The sequence below is a fragment of the Curcuma longa genome, chromosome 5 (assembly GCF_044706935.1).
Source record: "Curcuma longa cultivar G26 ecotype Majalengka, Jawa Barat chromosome 5, ITB_CL_G26_1.1, whole genome shotgun sequence".
In the NCBI taxonomy this organism is placed as follows: Eukaryota; Viridiplantae; Streptophyta; class Magnoliopsida; order Zingiberales; family Zingiberaceae; genus Curcuma; species Curcuma longa.
The window spans coordinates 3,159,740-3,180,882 of NC_133865.1; the positions used below are offsets into that span (position 1 = coordinate 3,159,740).

At 34.8% G+C, this 21,143-nt stretch overlaps 2 protein-coding genes across 2 annotated transcripts in view; one reads left to right on the forward strand and one right to left on the reverse strand.

Annotated features, from left to right (window-relative positions):
* LOC141829173 (putative sodium/metabolite cotransporter BASS4, chloroplastic) overlaps window positions 1-21,143 on the forward strand; it is a gene marked incomplete at its 3' end in the record, with an annotated part of 61,163 nt that overhangs the window by 33,779 nt on the left and 6,241 nt on the right.
* Window positions 17,346-18,048, reverse strand: LOC141828783 (uncharacterized). The gene is made up of 3 exons (XM_074716178.1): window positions 17,962-18,048; window positions 17,837-17,892; window positions 17,346-17,753 (listed from the first exon to the last, which is right to left on the reverse strand). The coding sequence occupies exons 1-3, from the start codon at window positions 18,023-18,025 to the stop codon at window positions 17,634-17,636; spliced, it is 240 nt and encodes a 79-aa protein (XP_074572279.1). The 5' UTR covers window positions 18,026-18,048; the 3' UTR covers window positions 17,346-17,633.

Sequence of the window (21,143 nt, forward strand, 5' to 3'; positions counted from 1 at the left end):
TATGTTACTGAAATATAATTGCATTAAGTGTACAATTTCTTAGTGTCTATTTGTGATTCTACATTCAAGCCATTCAGATACAATTCATTCTTCTCATCACGGAAAAACATCTTCAAGTCACTATGTCTGTATTTGAAGTCTAAACACTGTGTCTTGAGGTCAATGAGTTTTATAGTATGTACCTAAAGCAAAATAGACATGCTAAACTAACTAATATTAACCAATGTGTATACGTAGGACGAAACAACACCAAACTTCACTCAATCATTCCCAATAATCAACTTGTAATAGGTGACTAGAAACTCAACACAAAATGCAAAGTGAACTACAAATGAAGTGCATAATATATATATATATATATATATAACAATCAATTATCTATATTTCTCCATCGAATACTTAGTTATCATCATACTTTTACTCAAGAATGTTGTTTGCTTTTAGATTCAGAATATTACTACAATTTATCACTTAAACTAATTAAACACATTCTTTAATATTGAGCACTTTTAAATTCACATTATTAATATTTTCATATTATATATATATATTTTTCATTTGTTAACTATTTTGGTCATATATTGTGATTCATATTTCTTTATTTGCTCTTTTGTTTCTCAAAGTTTGATAGATGATTATAGTGAAACACATTACTCACTCCCAAATCTCATAAATAAGTAATGGTCACTGCTGTGTCAATGCAATAAAATAGAAATGGATAAATCCACACACATAATGCACATGAGTGAAAACTCCTTGCACTTAATTGCGCAGGGACATCTATGCTAATATACTCTTAACATGCTAGTAGACTAAAGTCCCTTTGTAGCGTTCGAAGCCCAAATCACTCGGCAAGTTAATTGAAAAAACTTCCTTTCCAAAGGTAGAGAAACTTATAATTTTCTTTGTTACCTATAAGATTAGAGAACAAAAAAAAAACTATAAATGAAATGACCTAACCGAAGAGCCTTCCTTGGTTTGGAGTGCAACGCTATAGAATATTAACAAATGGGCGGACTAATAAATGTTGTCAAATTCAAATTCAAACTCAAACTTTACATACTAGTCGACTCAATTATAGTCAATAATTTTGCCATTCAATCGATTCAAGCTAGAACATAAACCCTTTCTATTCTTAAATAATAAACCGATATTTGACTATATCATCAACTTAACTAATAGTCAATTGAATATGCATATCAATCGATCGACTCTTCTTCCTTAACCTCAAGAAAACTCATTGACTTTGACCTAAAATACTTGTTCTCTAGTTGGGAACATGCCTAAACGCCTATGTAGAAAAACTTCTATCTAAAAGACAAAATGCAGATCCCTCGATTATTCATCTCACATGTCGTATTGATCATGCTCCTCCCCTCAACAAGCCTCCATCCATCCAAGAGTTCTTCCTTCTAGCCTTGCATGATCCGAGTTATACTTGAGCCAATACCTCTTCAAATACATAGACGATCTTTGAGATACATAGATGATCTTTGACATTTATTGATCCTTTTAGGAGTTCCACCTTTGAGACTTCAAACCGCTAGGAGTTCAACTCGAGACTTCCATCTTTCTAGGAATTCACTTCATCTTCTAGGAATTCACTTCTTCAGGACTTCATGCTAAACATCTAATCCTTCTTGACATGTTGAGACTTCATATTAAGCATCCAATCCTTTTTGACTTACTAGGATCCTCAACCTACTTGAACTTCCACCTGCCAGAAGCTCACTCTCTAGAACTGTATGCAAAACATCCTTTCCTCCTTGATCTAACAAGACTTTAAACTGTCAAGTATTTGATCCTCGACCTACATTGACTTCCATTTGCCAGAAGCTCACTCTCTAGCTAAATTGCACCTACAATTATGCACACTTAAGATGAGTAGCAATATTATATCAATTTTGTCTAACATAATAATTTTGTCTAGCTTAAACATCATGCTAATGGTTTTACACCAACCACATCAACATCAACCCAACTCAAGTATGATTGAATCAACAACTTCCCCCTTAAGCCAAGCTTCCTAGAGATCAATTACACCAACACTATCAACAAGAACAAGGAACAGTAGCAATAATGTCTTGGGTGTGCATAAGTAATGGGATGATGACAACATTGGGGTGTGTGTGATGTTAGGCACAGAGGGCTAGCACACTAGAGAAAGAGTGTGTGCGCCTTCGGGTTTGCCTTCAAGTGGTGTTGATTTGCAAGCCTTCCAAGCAGAAGACATAAAGGGATGAGAAAGGAAGAGAAAAAGAGGAGGAGAGAGAGTTTCATTGGCTTGCCCTAGCCTCGAGTAGGCATGGCGACGATGTGTGTGGGAACAAAAATAAGGAGGGAGATTGGGAGAGGCTGAGGGAAGGAGAGAGCTATTAGAAAAGTCGAAGGAGGAAGCCAACAGTGACAACTCATTGGTGACTGTGGTCGAGGATGAGCAACGCATGTATGGAGAGGATGATGATATTGCTAGGGGGATGAAGGATTAAGAAAGGGGAAAACAGGAGTACCTGGAGAGCGAGAGGAAAGAGATATGAATAATTTTTAATTTCCCAAAAATTTCATTAACCCAACTTCATACAACTAAAGTGGATATGCCTAAATATAAATTTGGTTTAGCCCTAAAATGGTCAAAATAAGTTCAAATCAAGTCTCTTTTGAATCCACATGACTGTAATAACCATGTCTACTCGATGAAATATATCGAAACCTAAAGCAACTTCAACTTACTCCAAGACCCAAAATGCGGTTCAAATTAACTTAATTAGCCACAAAATTTTTAAAATAAATCTAAAAATAAATTAAAATAGAATAAAATTTTGATGTATAATAGATTTAAAAATTTATTTTATTAACTTGAATGTATGATAGCAAAATTAGATTTCAAATTTTAAATGAAAATTTAAAATAATATGATAATTATAATGTAATCAAAATAAACTATCAAATATTAGTTATATAGTTTAACCACAAGATACTATCACTATGACATCAAACTATAGAATATTTTTAACAAAAAATTGAATTTGATCTGACATCATAATTTATTAATAGTTGATATTTATATCGTGGATGAAGGGTTTTGTGGTTATTTTTTTTGTTTCTCTTTTGGATTTGATTTGATATCATAATTAAATTATGGTTGATATTTATATTGTTGATGACAAGGTATTAAGTATTGAACTGTGCCGGTTGTCACAGGTGAAATTTTCCGTTTAGTCCGCTGACCGACAACAGTACAGGCAACCCAAGGTCGTGGAGGCTACCGCGAGCCTAAGTAGCCTTCACGAGGTCACAGAGGCTACTGCAACTTGCATTCTTTTAAATTTTTTTGTTTTCTTTTTTTCTTTAATTTTAATTTTTTATTTTCTTTTCCCTATTAATTTTTTTTCTCAATTTTTTTCCTCTTTCATTCATTAACTTTTTTCTTCCTTGTTTATTTTTTCTTCTTTCTTTCTTTAATTTTTTTTCTCCTCTATCCTGTCCACAAAGGCAAATAAAGAGAAAAAAAACCTCCTTAAGGATGATTTATTTATTTTTTCTCTCCTTCATCTTTTCACATGGTAAATAGAGAGAAAAAAAAACGTCTTAACCTTGTAAGGATAATTATCTTTTTTCCTTCATCATCTGTCCACATGATAAACATAGAGAAAAAAACCTTTAAGGAGATAAGAAATAAATTATTAAGAAAGATAAAAAATTAAATACAATATAATTTCTAATTTTATAAAATATGCTATTGGTAATGAACTAAATCATTCTATATAGAAATTTAATTTAATTTTAAGTTGGTCAAAATAAATCCAAATTAAATATAGTTTAAACCTATTTGATCCTACAATGTCTACTTGGTGGACTTCAGTTATCTCTAAATCAACTTTTAATTAATAAGCATTAAATATTTCACGAGATAATATCAAAACTTAAACCTAACATTCAACATCTCAAATATAACTCAATAATAAACATCCATAGCAATCAAATATTAATAAAAATATTTTTTAATTAATATTTTTATATTTAAAAAAGTATCAAAATTGTATCAGTATGACACGATACAATGCTAAAACCATATCGTTTTGATCATAAGCTAAAACTCTGGCATGGATTGAAATTTTAAACCTTGGTCAATCATGTTTGTATGTGGAGTTACCTTTGGGCTCCTTTTAATATGATGTATAAATATTAAAGAAACTTTGAAAAAATTTACTCTACAAGAAATAGGGACACCTAAATATTAATGCCTTTTTGATGCCGAAATCTAGAATTAATAGAAGACTTACAACATGATTTTGTATATATGTTTTGGAGGCAACTTTATAATATTGAAAAACAAAAAAGCAAAACGTAGTAGCACAATTTAGTGTTGAAAGTATTATATAGGGCAATGGCACATAAAATTGTGAGGTGATGTGGATAAAATCCTTTCTTGAAGAACTCAACTGTAACATTGCAGATTTAATGAATATTCATTGTGACTATCAAAAGCTATTCACATTGCAAACAATCCAGGTTCCATGAACACACCAAACACATTTTTGTGGATTGCCACTTCATTTGCGAAGTTGTTATGTCTAAGAAAATTCGCATGCTCTACACTTTGCAAGCACAAATTGTTGACATCTTTATCAAGCTGCTGTCTACTACTCCATTTATGTTTCCATGTAATAAGTCAGGCATATAGATATCTAAGCTCCACTTTGAGAGGGAACGTTAGTATAAGTATAAATAAATTAGTTTTATATTTTCCTAGTTTGGGTTCTTGGATTTGACTAGTTTATTATTTTGGAGTCTATAAATACTTGAGTTGTAATCCTATTTGAGTAGTAATAATACATCAATTTTGTTTAACTACATCAACATATGCAACAAAAAGGAAAATGTCAGAATCAAGATTTCAAACGGCATTTTGGCAATTACCAGACCAGGGGAACCTCTAGTACTGCTGTATTAGGTTCTTCACTCAAGTTCATGACAAAAGTAGAGAAACTGATTTTCTGAGACAAATTCTTGTTGTGAAATGAAGATATTCACTTCTGTTTTTTGATGGAAGTTAGAATTCCTTTAGTTTTTAATCCTATTCGAGGATAATTATTGTTTATATTTAGGAGAAGAAAATTCAGTTTCTTTCGTGTAATAGTCTTTCATTTGCTTCAATCACCAAGAGTTTGGAGAGAACTGACTAATATTCGAGTTTAGCTATTCAACAACTGAATGATGTGTGAATCAAGGGGAATCAGAGCTCAGCATCAAAATTTTTTGTAAGATGCTTATATATTCAGGTGTAAAAGAGCATGCCCTGCCAGTTTGAGAGCATGGAGAAGGGGCTCAAAATTCGGTAAACCCTAATCTTCTTACGCTTAGTTATGCGGGAGGCTAAGAGTAAAGTTTGTCCCAACTCCCAAGCTTGAGTAGGGGGTGGAATGATGGCTTAAAGCGGTTCTAGCTTTTCCACCTAGAAGAGGTTGAGAAACCTTATAGAACAGTTCAATTGAGTTAATATCTCTTTGGCTGACTTAGAATGGAAGGTGGGTGTGTAAGTTCAACTGAGGTAATGTCAGATTTAAGTCATCAGATGGGGAGTTTGGAGTATGGACAAATCTAAGTAGTTAAACTAAAGGGGCAGGAAGTGGTACACAGATGACAAGAGGTGATTATGAGATTAAAATTCTTAAAATAGTTAGCCAAAGGTGAGAAAAATTACATAACTCATCTACATTTAAGGAGAAGAATACCTGAGTAGAATAAAATAAATGAATAATATCTGAGCAAAAATCTTCCGTAGCAGTAAGGGAGCAGATGCAAATTTTTTATCCAGAATAGTTATTTATAGAGGAGGTTACCGTGAAAAGGTGTAATAGATTCAATGGGAAAGCTGCTCAAAATTGGTAATAATTAGAGAAGATCAAGAGTTATCCATTAGTAATGGTTATGAGAGATCAGAGGAGATTTCATATAAAATTTTATGAAAACGCCTCATAGAGCCTGATTTGAGGAGAAATAACCAATATCACCCACTATGACAGGTGCTCTATTCTTAACCAATCAAACACTAATGTGTGTGATCAACTTGGTCAACAAGGGGAAGTTGTTAGAGGGACAAGTTAGCTTACATGAATTCCTTGGTCACTTGCACTGTGATTAGGCACTCACTTTAAGACCTTTAAAAAGGGAATCAGGGCCACATGAAAAATAACATGTTGGAGGATCAACTGCAACAAACTGACTGTAATTAACCACTTCAAACAAATCTTCGAAAGATTAATTCTGTTCTATCACGTTCCATGTCCTAATACTGATTTGACTCCGACCACTTAAGGAACCCCACTTCAACTACTTGGACATGTTGCTTGTGACTCAGTTGAATACAATTGAAATCTAAAGCAGTTCCCTCGTATAAAGCCTAATGCATAATTCAACTTAGCAGTATACTCTCTCTATTCAGTGTTCTATAGTCAACTTCCTCGACCTAGGTCTGGCTAGACTAAAAAACTAGCATATTTTTGTATTTGTTTTTGTTCACACAATTTAATGTTATTATATTTATATATCCTTTTATATGTTCAGCTCATAATTTAAATTTGTGGCAAGTAAATGATTGACAATGGAATTTCTAGAGAGTATTAGTTTGAAAAAGAAAATTCTATAGTTTAGCAAGTTACAAATGAAACAGTAGTTCTAAAAACATCAAATTATTTTAGTCTAGTGAAACAGTAGTTCACAAAATATCAAATTTTTTGTGTTCTTACATGACGAAACACTTAATTGGATTTAATGGATTTTGACTTTATAAATTTTTAATTATGGATTTATTATGTTTTGAAAATTGAACGTAATTTAAATTTTGAAAATTATTTAAGTTTTTGAAAATTATTAACAATAAATTAAGTTTTGAAAATTATTAAAGTTTTGAAAATAATTAAGATTTTTAAAATTATTAAGATTTTGAAAATAATTTAAGTTTTGAAATTAATTTAAGTTTTAAAAATTAATTTAAGTTTAGAAAATTATTAAAGTTTTAAAATTAATTTAAGTTTTTAAAAAATAATTAAGTTTTTGAAATTAATTTAAGTTTTGAAATTAATTTCAGTTTAAGTTTTGAAAATTATTATGTTTTGAAATTAATTTAAGTTTTAAAATTATTAAGTTTTGAAATTAATTTAAGTTTTGAAAATAATTTAAGTTTTGAAACTTATTAAAGTTTTGAAAATAATTAAAGTTTTTGAAATTAATTTAAGTTTAAGTTTTTGAAAATTAATTTAAGTTTTGAAAATAATTAAAATTTTTGAAAATTATTAAAGTTTTTAAAATAATTAATTTAAGTTTTTGAAAATTATTAAAGTTTTGAAAATTAATTTAGATTTTTGAAAATTATTAAAGTTTTGAAAATAATTTAAGTTTTGAAATTAATTAAAGTTTTGAAAATAATTAATTTAAGTTTTGAAATTTATTAAAGTTTTGAAAATAAAATTTTTTGAAAATAATTTAAGTTTTGAAAATAATTTAAGTTTTTGAAAATAATTAAAGTTTTGAAAATAATTAAAGTTTTTGAAAATTATTAAAGTTTTTGAAATTATTAAAGTTTTTGAAATTAATTTAAGTTTTGAAAATAATTAAATTTTTTGAAAATTATTAAAGTTTTTGAAAATTATTAAAGTTTTTGAAATTAATTTACTTTTTGAAAATAGTTTTTGAAAATTATTAAAGTTTTTGAAATTAATTTACTTTTTGAAAATAATTAAAATTTTTGAAAAAATTAAATTTTTGAAAATTATTAAAGTTTTTGAAAATTATTAAAGTTTTTGAAATTAATTTAAGTTTTGAAAATAATTAAGTGGGTGTTTGGTTTGATCATTTTTCATTTTCATTTTCTTATTTTCTAGAAATTATTGTTTGCTTTGTGTTTTCCAATCTCATTTTTTAGAGGATGATAAGTTATTTTCTAAGAAAATAGAAAATGATAAAATATCATTTTCTATGGAGAATGAAAACTGCGGCTGAGAAATAAAAAATGGGAAAAGGCTGCTGCAGTAACATCACACGCCTCCTCATCGCACAATTCTTTTTTTCTTCTTTTCCTCCCCTTCTTCTTGAGATCCTTTGCAGCTTCCAACGATGGCAAATGAACGAGCATCTCCGGATTGGCTGGAGACGCTGGTGCCCATGGAGGATACTGTGCGAGTCCTCATCGACCTCCTCATCAAGCCTCTTCTCCTCGCAAGTACTTCCCAGCAATACTCTCCCACCAAGGATAAACAGTTCACCGTCGCCTAATAGGCAAGCTCTCTCTCTCTCTCTCCCCCGATTTGGTTACAATTTCAACCCCCAATAACTTAGGGGAGCGACGAAGGGGAGTCGATGGTGACGATCTCATCGAATACTTCCTCCCCTTCTTTTTGTTATTGTGGATCCAATTTGCCCTTTTTGTAGTCCATCTCGTCCCAGATGATGGATCGATTAGAGAGGCAGCGTGGTGGTGGTGCGTCGGGTTGCATTGCTGGTCTGGATTGCTTACTCGGCGTTGTCAGGGCCCTCTGGATGGGGTCCTGTCTTTCGACAGATGGAGGAGCTCGTCCAAGAGGGAGGAGCAAGTCCATAGGATCCCCAGGAATATGTTCCTGAATGGGATCAGTGTTGTCGCTTCGCTCTTCACCCAACAAGGAAAGGAGGGAACCAATCAGGACGTCATGATCGTTTGGGAGGTTTGATCTTGTTAGAAAAATACGATGAGCCTCCGAAACTATTCCGGTGATACAGATTATCAATTCTCGATCGGATCGAAATATAGCGGAAGCGATTATATAATTTCACAAATTATTAATCAACACATGTGAATATAAATCAATGAATAATTTAAATTTACAAAAGAAAGGTTTTTAGAAAACTAACCTCTTTGTAGTTTTCCTTTTTCGTAATTTCTGGGTGCGCAGAAACCACAGCCTTCCAGTACGATCCTTCTATTGACGGTAGTGTGTGGGCACTCCAAAATACAAATCTTAGAAAATCAATTATTTTTCTCTCCTCCTCTCTCCCCTTTTGTTTCCAACTCATGAAAACATATATAGGGAGAGTGGGGCTATGGAAAATAAGGGAAGATCATTTATCAAAAGAAAGACCAATCACAGATTTTCTTCTTCCTTTTTCGTTTTGTTTTACCGATTTATTCAAGAATTTCCAAAATCCTTTTTCCTTCACGGTAAAATGATCTTCAATCACCTTTTATAAAATTTAATATATTCCAAATATATTATTAATATCCTTTTGGATTTTATAATATTTAATATATTCCAAATATATTGAAGATATTATTAATATCCTTTTGGATATTACCATAATAATTCACAAATTATAATTATCACATAATTATAATTTTAATTAAATCTCATATTTAATTTATTTCCAAGCCGTTGGAATTATGGAAACAAATTTCCATCTTTACCTTTGATTTCTAAATTGCATTATTAGCTCGTCATTTATAAAGAAGGCGTACTGGGGACCATGGACCTATAATAAGAAGCTTCAATAAATTGGATAAATAATTAAACTCTTTAATTAATTTATTCAATTTATTAATTCCATTATTACTCCACTAAAAATATGGAATTGCACTCTTCTTTATTATAGAATATTTTACTCTATGAAAAGAGTCGTCCATTGATATAATCATTACATACGGATTAATCCTCCATAGATAATTCATAATTGGAGCTAGGAAATTTTCCGTTTACCTCTCCAATTATTTTTAAACCTCATTTACCATTAATCCACTAGTGAGTGGTTCAATTTATAATTCTATTATAAATCGATTGGGCCCAACACTCAGTTCCAGAATTAACAAATGAGGGAATTATCTTTCTACTTCTCGCAAGAAGGAATGGATTCCATATCTGTAAATTTATATTCCCAGCCATTCATTTCAAATGTAAATCTAAAATGCAAGTGTTGAGAATGCGTAATTGCAAACTTTAAACAAGCAAATTAAGAATTACATAGAAATAAATAGGAGTTTATAATTACTTCAGGATTAAGATCTATCCATATATGATCATCTTTATGATTTAATTTGAATTTCATAGTGTAACGGAATTTATTATGAAATTTCTAATTAAATCGGTCCAAGTCCTACATAATCTCATTATATATAAATGCCCCCAGCTAGATGTCTCCACATCGACGGTCCGGATAAGACAGTCACATTCAAAATGTTCATGGGCCGCATTAGTGATGTTTTAATTAAAGATCCCATACTTTAATTAATTTCATCACAGACTTAATTTAAGTTTATTATCCATAATTTAATCCTCTTGTATATATAACTCTTATATATACTAAATTATGGTTACATCCAATAAACTAAGGATTTTGCTATGATATTCAAAACAAAATATGTTCAATGATAAATGTCGCTTTTATTAAAAAAAAACATAATCCAATTACAATGCTTTGAGGGCACTATTCCCAACAGATCTGTCACCTACTCGTCGTTTCTATCTATTGATGCTTAGTGACTGTTTATATAAAGAAATGCAGTAGAACATCATGTAGTGTTCTATTTGTTGATGCTTAGCGACTATTTATATTTGAAATGCAGCAGAACATCATGTTGATTTTTTAGGGCTGCAGTTTAGGCGTACTTTTTTGGTTTCATTCTCATAATTATTCAGATATGTTGCAGCAATTAAAAGATAGAACGTCGCAAGTTTTATTAATTGAAGGAGAAAGTGTTTGATCTTTCCTTTGTTGATAAGTATGATTTAGAATTGTGGATCAATTTTCAGTGTTCTAATTAATATTTTTACTATGAATCTTTTATCCTATAGTGCGATACATGTAAAAAGTTTGAAGTTATGTAATGTAGTATTAGAACTTCAGGTTTGACCCCTTTCTATTATGGTTGATCCCCTTCTTGTATGATTTTTCCTTTTCCATGAATAAGATAGTATTTTTATTAAAAAATCTATTTTATTTATAATTTTTTATATTAACAAATTAAACGTATTTTTTAATTTTCTTTTTTAGAAAATAAAAAACAGTATATCATACCAAACGCATTTTCTGTTTTCTAAAAACTAGATTAGAAAATAGAAAAACAGAAATAAAAAATGAAAAACAGAAAATAGAAAAAAAATTCAAACCAAACGCACCCTAAAATTTTTGAAAATTATTAAAGTTTTAAAAATAATTAAAGTTTTTGAAAATAATTAAAGTTTTTGAAAATTATTAAGATATTTGAATTTTAAACTTAATTAAAAATGTTAAGTTGATTAATTAAGTAAACTTAATTTCGTTTGTTAGATTATTTTTAGAAAGTTATTACCTAACTCATCTCACCAAGTCTAAGTGATCAATCGGTGATCCTATGGGTTTTTGTGAGATGATTTTATCAATTTTATCTTTGTTTATTGTTCGAGGTATCTATATTTGATTAACTTTGAGTTAGATTCAGGTTTAACCGTCAATTGATTAAGTTCATATTTAAAAAATTAGTTTCCAACCAGTGGCGAGGCACTAGAGGCCTTCTTGGTTATCGGAGCAACGACCACATTCTAAGACAAAACTAATTTAAGAAATTATGAACTTAATCAATTTATTGATAAATTTTGGTCTAACTAGTCTAGGATGTGGCGAGGTAGCTTCGATTAGTTTGGTTCGACTAAGTGAATCAAGTCAGGTACTCCTTACCCTTCTTGACCACTTAACCTAAACCTTCCTAACGTACTATCATCTCGTCCCACCCTGGTACTAGGTTGGCAAGAGTTAATCAAATAGTTGGTCCTTACTCTAACCTAAATTTCTATTGCTAGAAAAATAAAGATTAAGTTAAACAGGTTATCAAACAATGAGTTTTGGTTCCCTTCGGGATCGTGCCCCTTAATTGGTCGAATCAAGTGAACCTGATCCTTAAGGACCAAAAATTGGTTCAGTCTAATTGGTTTAACCAGTTTCGACTTAGGAACCCACGCTTGGACTCTAGTTTGGTTTCGTGTTCTATGTGTTAGTGCTATGAATGTCCTATGTTTAGCTGCATACCCAATTCCCGATCGATTGTATCCAACCTTCTGTGATCCAAGCATCATATCCAAATACTTGGACTCAGAGGTGAATTGCTCAAGCGATCGTCTGAGTTTACTGACTTGGATTTTCAGTTGAGAATTTTCTTCCTCGAGTTGAACTCGAGTCGAATCCTCAACCGATTTGTCCTGAGTCGGTGGCTTAGTGTTGACTTTCTCCTTGAGGAGTACTAACTCCTCTTGGAGCGATTCAACCAAAGCATTTGACTTAGCTAATTTTTTTGTTAAACTAATTATTATTGAAAGTAATCTTTCATTACTTACAGCGGGGGTCGAACCTTCTGAACCGGATATGGATCCGTGGCTTTCGTCGTTGTCCGAGTTGCTGTCGCTCTGATTTGGTTCGTCTTGAGCTGGAAGGGCAAGAAAACTGGTCGTAGTCGGTTCCTCGTCTGATTCTTCGAAAGATGACTCGTCCCAAGTCGCCTTGAGTGCTTTCTTTTTGGTCTTCCGTTCTTTCTTCTGATTCGGGCAGTCGGCTATGAAATGCCCTTTCCGACTGCACCCATAGCACTTCATTTCGATCTTGCCGGTGGATGGTGGTTTTGAATTGTTGACAACCTTCTTGCGATCTCTTATTCCGCGCTTCTTCTAGAACATTTTTCGTACGAGGTTTACCAGCTCCGTGGTGACTTCATCGTCAGCTTCGAATTCTGAAGTTCCTGAATCTTCTCGTACCTTCTTCTTTGCTTTTCGTTCTTGCTTGGTACCTGCAAATAACACAATACCTTTCTCCTGCACTTCTGTGTTAGACTGCTCATGTAATTCTAATTTAGAAAAAAGATCATCGAGTTTTACCTTGGAAAGGTCCCTGGAAACTTTGTAAGCATCTACCATGGATGCCCACAAGGTGTTCCTTGGGAACGCTTTCAACGCATACCTTATTACGTCGTGATTTTCCAATGTCTCTCCGATTGCGTGTAGCCCATTCAGTATGTCTTGAATTCTTGCGTGTAGGCCACTTGCTGTTTCTCCTTCTAACATTCGAATATTATATAATTTATTGACTAATAAATCCTTTTTACTTACCTTGGTGTCGGATGTCCCCTCGTGAAGCTCGATTAGTTTCGTCCAAAGGTCTTTTGCGCTAGTAAATGGGCCGACGCGGTTCAACTCTTCCTTAGTTAGTCCACACTGGAGAGTCTGAGTTGCTTTGGCGTCTGCTTCAATTTTCTTTCTAGTAGAAGAGTCCCAATTTTCGCAAGACTGTGGTTGTCCATCACTACCAGACGGGATTGTGAATCCGGTCTGGATGATGATCCACATCTCCACCTGAGTTTTCAGATGACATTCCATCCTACTTTTCCAGTAGGGGAAGTCGTCTCCTGAAAACAGGGGAGGTCTCGCTGTGCTGAATCCTTCTTGTTGGGCCATTAATCTAGCACACAAGAAAAAATTACAAAACGAGTACCAAGACTTGGTCTTGGATTAGTAGTGCGGGAAGAAAAGAATAAATAAAAAAATAAATTTTGAAAAAATGATCGAAAATCCCCTCGATCAGTGGTTGCACTGGATTCGAGGACCCCGCTCTGATACCAATTGTAGGATCGAAAGAACGCGCTAGAGAGGGGGTGAATAGCGCGTTTCACTTTTCAACCGATTTTTGAGTTACGAGAATAAACTTGCGGAAGCGAACGGTTATGCGGAAGCGATTATGCAAAAGTAAAGTAAAAGAAAAACACAGACACAATCAGTTACTTGGTTCACAGCCCAAGGCTGCTACTCCAAGGCCCACGGTCTTCGACCGTTTACTGCGGGCAATCCACTAAATAGACTTGTTCCTCACGGATACAAGTCGAACGATTACAAAACCACAAGTTCGATAACAATAACAAGAATTGACAAATTAACTAATTGTTACCGAAAAGGAATTAACCGAATCTTGCTTGATCTTCTTTTCCTTGCGAATTCGACGTAGCGGCGGCTCTAGGGTTGCACGGGAATGCTCGGGGCGCCGACGTCTCAACAAAGTGCACGGAGGAATCGCTGGAATCAGTTGTTCTGGCTGCTGGTCGAGCCCTTCTTTTATACTGCCTTCAAGTCGACTCAGATAGGAATTTCAGTCGACTCCAGCTAAGCTTCGATCCTGTTTCTCCGCTGCGACTGCGTACTCAGGTCGACTCGAGCTTCGGCTCAAGTCGACTCTAGTCCGACGTGGAGCCTTCCAGATAGCTTTTCCTTCACCGCTGCGTTATCCGCTGATCAAGTCGACTCGAGTGGCATCTCAAGTCGACTCTGGTCTGACGTGGAGTCTTCTGATAAGATTTGTTGCTCTGAGTCGACTCCTACGTCATCTCCAGTCGACTCTAGTCTCGTGTGGCGGAATTCCGAACTGCGCTGACTTCCAAAGCTTGCTGACCAGGCTCAAGTCGACTCGAATCGTTACTCAAGTCGACTCCAACACCAAAGTCTGGGCAGTTTTGCTCGGAGTCTGCGTTGTTCAGTTTTTCCATCCCTGCAAAAGATGTTAGCCGAAATAACATGCAAATTTAATCATTTTCAGAGTCAGTTCCTAGAACTTTCTCTGGGTCTTAACTTCAGGTCTCCAGTGAGACCCTGGGTTAGACCAACGCCTACTGTTCCCCTTGGGAACGCGTCCTGACCCACTCCTCTCAGGAGAATTTATCTTTTGCCAACTGAGTCCTCCTGACTCGTTGGACTTTTGCTCGGCTCTGTCCTCAGCCCCCAGGATTTGTGCTGCAGCTCGGTCCTCCTGACCAGCCCAGTCTTCTGCTGCGACTTGATCCTCCAGATCAGCCCAGACTTCTGCTGCGACTCGGTCCTCCTGACCAGCCCAGACTTCTTGCTGCGACTCGGTCCTCCTGACCAGCCCAGACTTCACCTGGTGCTTTGACTCTGCCAAGTCTTCAGCCTGATCCTCCAGATCAGGTCTTTCCAGTGCCTAGCTTTCACTAGGACTTTGCTCAAACCTGTGCTCCCTGCACACTTGGATCAACATAGTTAGCTCAACAACACACTTAACTTGAACCTAGTGTCATTATCAAAACTAAGGTTCGATCGTCTGGTGCTCCCTGCACCAACAATTAGCCTTAAAAAAATTATTATTATCTATTGTAAAAAATAAAATTCACTATTAGATTTATTGCACATTGGTTCTTTTATAAAAAATTTTTTTTTACTTAGTTCATCTATTCCACACCCAAAGTTCAACCTATCTCCATTCCCTGGATCTATCCCTAATCATAATAATGTGATATTATCACGTTGATATGATTTCATTAGATTGAATTTTGAACCTCCTATTTAATATAAACAATCAATCTTTAAACCTTTCTCTTCTTCTATTCTCTAAAACTATCTCATGTGCTAGCATGGGCATAGCCGAGTTGGTACTCGGATAGTAGATTTGCACCAATTGTTGGGAGTTGCAATAAGGGGGTGTTGAAATGTATCTTAGTATAGAGATCTAGATCAACATGTGTGACAGGTTATTTTTTATAAATTTTTTATTAGGTAAAATTTAGAAGAGCACCCCTTTTATTTAGAATCATCAAAGGGCATCTTTTTTATTTTTTTTATCAAAAGGACGTCCCTCTCCACCGGTCCTTCTATAAAATGATACTATCCTCAAGTACATTGTTCAATCGATTTTTATTTTTTCATAGGCTAATTTTAAGTTTAAATCCTGAATTGATTGAGCAATATTAAAACCAACTATTTTTAAAGAAACATTAGAACGGGCCTGCCCCATTCGAATTCTCTTTGCCGCCTTTAAATCTATCAAAAATCTCTCTCTCGCTTGCTAGTCCCATCCCATCTTTATCAATCAACTCCACTACACCGCTTGTTCAACTTCCTCTCTATTAACTTATTTCAGTTTGATCAACTTGGAGAGTCTCCTCATGTAGCACCTAATTTGTCATCTCTCGAGCTTTAGGGTTTGTCTAAAGATACAAACATATAAGGGAAAAAAAATCTTATTCTTGGTTTCTCCTCGGCGCCCTTTAGATTTTTTTTTATTTTTAATTTTCATTGTTTTAATGATATATTTATAATATCAAATTTATAATTCCGCATTGTAACAACTATGAAACTCTAGCTAGTACAATATAAATATTGTGTGAATAAATCAAGTTCAAGTTGTATAATCATAACTACTACAACGTTGTAACAGATATGATTGCATAGCTGTTACAATGTTGTAGTAGCTATGTTTTCATAACTTTTACAATTTAAATGTTAGATTATAGCTACTATAAAATCGTAACTACAATAATATTTAGTAGTTACAGTTTCATAGTTGATACCATGTGAATAATAGATGATATGTCAAGTCCTACCGTAGAAGTTATGAAACTATAGTTATTATAACATTGTAGCAGCTACAATTTCATTAGTGCTATAATATGTATATTGTGTGAAAATTAAAAATCAAAAATAATTTTTTTTTTTTGTATCTGATAGCTTTTGACAAACCTTAAATCTCCATAGATGACAAGTTACACAGTATATGAAGAGAAACTCTAGTTGATCAAACCAAAATAAGTTGACGAGGAAGCTTAGAAGATGTGATAGGTGAGTGATGTAGTGGAGTTGATCGACATAGATGGGGAGGGATGGGCGAGCAAGAGATTTTGGATAGATTTTAAAGTAGGAAAGAGAATTCGAAGGGGCATGTCTGATATATTTTTCCTTTGAAAACAATTGATTTTAACTCTGCCCAATCAATTTAGAATTTAAATTTGAAATTGACCTACTAAAAAATCAAAATTGATCAAATAGTGTATTTGAGGGTAGCTCTGTCATTTTGCAGGAGGAGCTAATGGGGTAGGATGCTTTTTTAATAAAAATTAAAAAAGAATGCCCTTTAAGTTAGTTTTTGCCCTATTATATTTGTTTATTTTATATAAAATTTATTCGATAATAATTAGATAAAAAATTTACTAATTTATTTTGCTGGTGCAGGAGTACAGAACACTTGTTTATGAATCCTCTTGGTTGAATCTATCAATCAGTTCTGCCAATATTCTTCGTCGAATTAGTCAGTCTTTTAGTTCCAAAACTCTCTTCAACCATTCAACCCAGATACATTGTGTTCAATACTAAATGAATGATAGAAACACCGCATGCATGACAGCGATCTGTATCCAATTGCAGTGGCTCGACTAATTTGACATTACGCAGTATAGGATTTTGCAGATATAATGGACAGGGACTTCGAGGTCATAATCATCGTTGTCGGCCAATCTAATATGTCCCTCCGCCGCTAATAACACACTAACTTCACACACTTTGAAGTTGTGGTCTATGTCCAATTAACATCTTCATATTGCTTTTACGTGTTTATCACGTACGTATTAATACAACTTTTTATCGGTTGACTACGAACTTGGCGATGCTGATCGATAACAATTACTATTGCTGTTTAATTCTTGATGCTCCCTCCGTTCTAGGAGTTAGATGATGTTTCAGCAATCTGAATTAATTACAAAGAGTACGTATACGTACAATGAACCAGAGACTAGACTATCTTTCTTTCTTTCTTTCTTTATCTTGTGCTATAAAAGTATATATCATGACGGCACTAGTGCTGCAACAGCATTAAGGTTTTCCAGGTCCTTTGGGAGGATCATGGCGGTTGTTGGCACCTGACGGCGGGTAGTCGTTTAATTCAACGTCCATCCTTGATTTGCCGACCATCAACAATTTCCTACTGGCTATCTGCATTAAGGATCTCAAGAAACTCAGCCATGACTCAGAGATTAAGAGTATATACTTCGAGATCATGCCATCTCTTTACTTACCTGATCTGCTACCTCAGTCATCATTGCCATCTTCCGGCCTCCCAGAGCAATAGTTCCTGCAGGTCCACAATACTCCAGCAATATTAACTATCAGGATGGAGAGGATCAAATCAATTGGTTCTTACCGGGAAGTGGAACTGCAAGCAGATAGAGAATGCATGTGAAGATCACAAGTCTCCTCGGATCCATTTGCACAGGAGAGGATCGGAGCCCTTTGGCGCAGAGTAATATTGTGAAGACAATGCTGGCCATGAAGAAATTTATATAGTGCAAAAAGACAAAAGGCCAATTGCGTAGTCAACTTCTCCTTTATTGAAATACAGCCAACTCTGTTCCCATTTCTCCACCTTTTCAGTGTATGCTAGCTTATTCCTCTCCATGGAATCATGACGCTGACGACCACGAACGCAAAAACACACACGTGAATGATCTGTATTTTCCCCCCTCCATTGTCATGTAAGCGAAAACGCATAATCCTAGTGGTTCCTACATAAGAAATCTATTGACTTTGCCAATTCATGAAGATGGAGTTGGACTATTGAAGCGTCACGGAAGAGTGTTCATGAGAAAAGCAGCGTTGCACATCGTAATCAAACGTTTGGTAGGACTGATCCGGTAATGGTGCACCTACAGAGAGATAAAGGAAAAAGGCAGTAGCGCCCGCCCCCCACCGGAGATGGTGTGCTCCAGATCGGCCCCGATATGAGAGACCCACTTGTTAGTTTGGGGTTAACTCTGCTTGTCAGTCCAATGTGAGGAAATTATATTATATCTGCCCAATTGCAATCCGGATTGAGTGTGGTCCATCGACATCTTAGCCAGTTGATGGAAGGAGCTCTTTCCAAAGTTTTGACTTAAATTTGTAGATAACCGCTGACTTTCCCATCACACCTTTCATATTCATGGATGGGCTTCCACTCACAAATCATATGGCTGCTCAATTGGAGAAAAACCATGGCAGTAGCTTTTCAACTCTCTCTTTTTCGCGATATATATAAGACAAACCCCTCTCTCCTAGACAAGACAAGGGTATTTTTTCCTAGAAAAAGATAAAAATGACAATGGAATTGTCATGTTATTAGTATCATTAATTTGAGTACATATTTGCCTATCATATTTGATGCCTTCATAAAAGACCATCTCAGTCTAATTAGCATTGTTACAAAAATAAAATAGTATTGACGAGCCAATATTTTGTCTCTCTCTTTGACGCTGGATAGAATAGTGATATTCCGAAGACGGAAGATTGGAAAAGAATTGAGAAGGGATTAAGATCGAGAAATTGATAAAAACGAGTAGAAAGCCGTCGACGACGCCGCTTCTAGATTTTTACCAAAAAAGAAAAATTTTATTAATCAATCAAAACTGACCGTAAACGGTTAAACACACCTATAAATAAGCTATAAACTAAAATCCTAACTTGACAAAGTCAAAAATATAAAAAAAAATTAAAAATAGAAAATTTCTGTAAATAGTTAAAAATAAGTTCAGAGATGTGGACATAGCACTAAACGATGTTGGATGGTTCGGTACAAATTTTATCCTATACTGAATAAAGGTCTTTGAAAGAATTTCGTTAAAGTTATTGAATTGGATAATTGCAACAAGAGAATAACACATGTTACTTTTCTTTCTCTTTTTCTTGATCAGTGTGTTCATCTATAAAGTGCTAATACATAAAAAAACAAAACTAAATAAAAGAACACAAATGAAAGACAAGCACAAACACACTTTTAGATGATTCAAAACACTTACTTCCTCATGGCTTATGACTCTTTTGATGGATCACTCTTAGAAGACTAGTAACTATCATTAAAAAAATTAAATTTTTTTGACAAATTTTACAATAAAAATCTGAGAAAAAATTATCCCAAAATTTGTTTATGATGAATTTTATAACAAATATTTTTTCATCTCTAATAAGTAATCATAAAATTTTGTGACAAAAATTTTACGATAAAAATTACTTGGTCCAGACATCATATGCTGACATCATGACATGGTCCCAACTTTAGAAGCTGACCTCATGACTTGGTCATAACTTAGTCTTAATATCACCCAATGAGCTCAATCAGACGCTCTGGACAGCTCGTCTATACATATGAAAGTTTGATCATACACTTAGTTCAGCTTGGCTATATGTATAGGTGAGCTCGGTCGCTCACTCAAGTTAGCTCAGGCATACACGGAAAAGATCAAACGCATACTTTGTTCAGTTAGGTGATTCAAATAAGCTCGGACAATGCTCATACAACCCAGCCACTCATACAGATCGGTCACACATCTTTCGACCTCCCGACATCAGGTTAGTCATTATTGGTGCAGGAAGCACTAGCAGATCGAACCAGATTTTGATTATGGAACTAGGATCAAGTTAAGTATATGATTGTACTAACGTTGTTGAACTGAGTTTACAGGAGACACAGGTTAGTCCTAGTGGAAGCTAGGCATGAAGTCTTGGTAGAGTCAAGTAAACCAGGTGAAGTCTGGGTTGGTCAGGAGGACCACGCCGCAGCAGAAGTCTGGGAATGGTTAGGAGGACCAAGTTGCAGTAAAATTTTGGGCTTGGTCAGGAGGACCAAGTTGCAGCAGAAGACTAAGCTGATCAAGAGGATTAGTCGCAGCACAAATCCTGGGGGGCAAGGACAGAGCCGAGCACAAGTCCAACGAGTCAGGAGGACTTGATTGACAATCAGGTAAATTCTCCTGAGGGGAGTGGGTGAGGACGCGTTCCTGAGGGGAACATTAGGCGTCGGTCTAAACCAGGATCTCATTGGAGATCTGAAATTAAGACTCGTAGTTGGTTTCGAGAACCGACTTAATAAAATTATCCTTTGCATGTTATTTTGCTAACACATTTTGCAGGAAGGAAAAATCGGACGAAAACAAATTCCGGACGAAAAGTTGACTTTTTGGGTCTAGAGTCGACTCAGATGGAGTCTGGAATCGACAGTAGCAGAGTCAGCCGGAATCTGAAAGTCAGCGCATCAATTTTCTGCCAACTCGGCCTGGAGTCGTCTCAGGTAAGGTTTTGAATCGACTTAGACTGACTCAGAGTCAAAACTTATCGCCGTTGACGCCACGCAAGCTGGAGTCTACCTAGGAGGCAACTGGAGTCAACTCAAGGAGGATAACGGGCGAAAGCGATAAAGTTCTATCTGCCACGCAAGCTGGAGTCGACCCAGATTGGCATCTGAGTCGACTCAGGAGGAGTATAAAAGAGCCTCGCGAGCAGCAGCCGAGAAGAACCTCTTTTTTGCAACCAAACTTCGTTCTCGCGACTCCCGAGCTCTCGTTCTTCGACGTC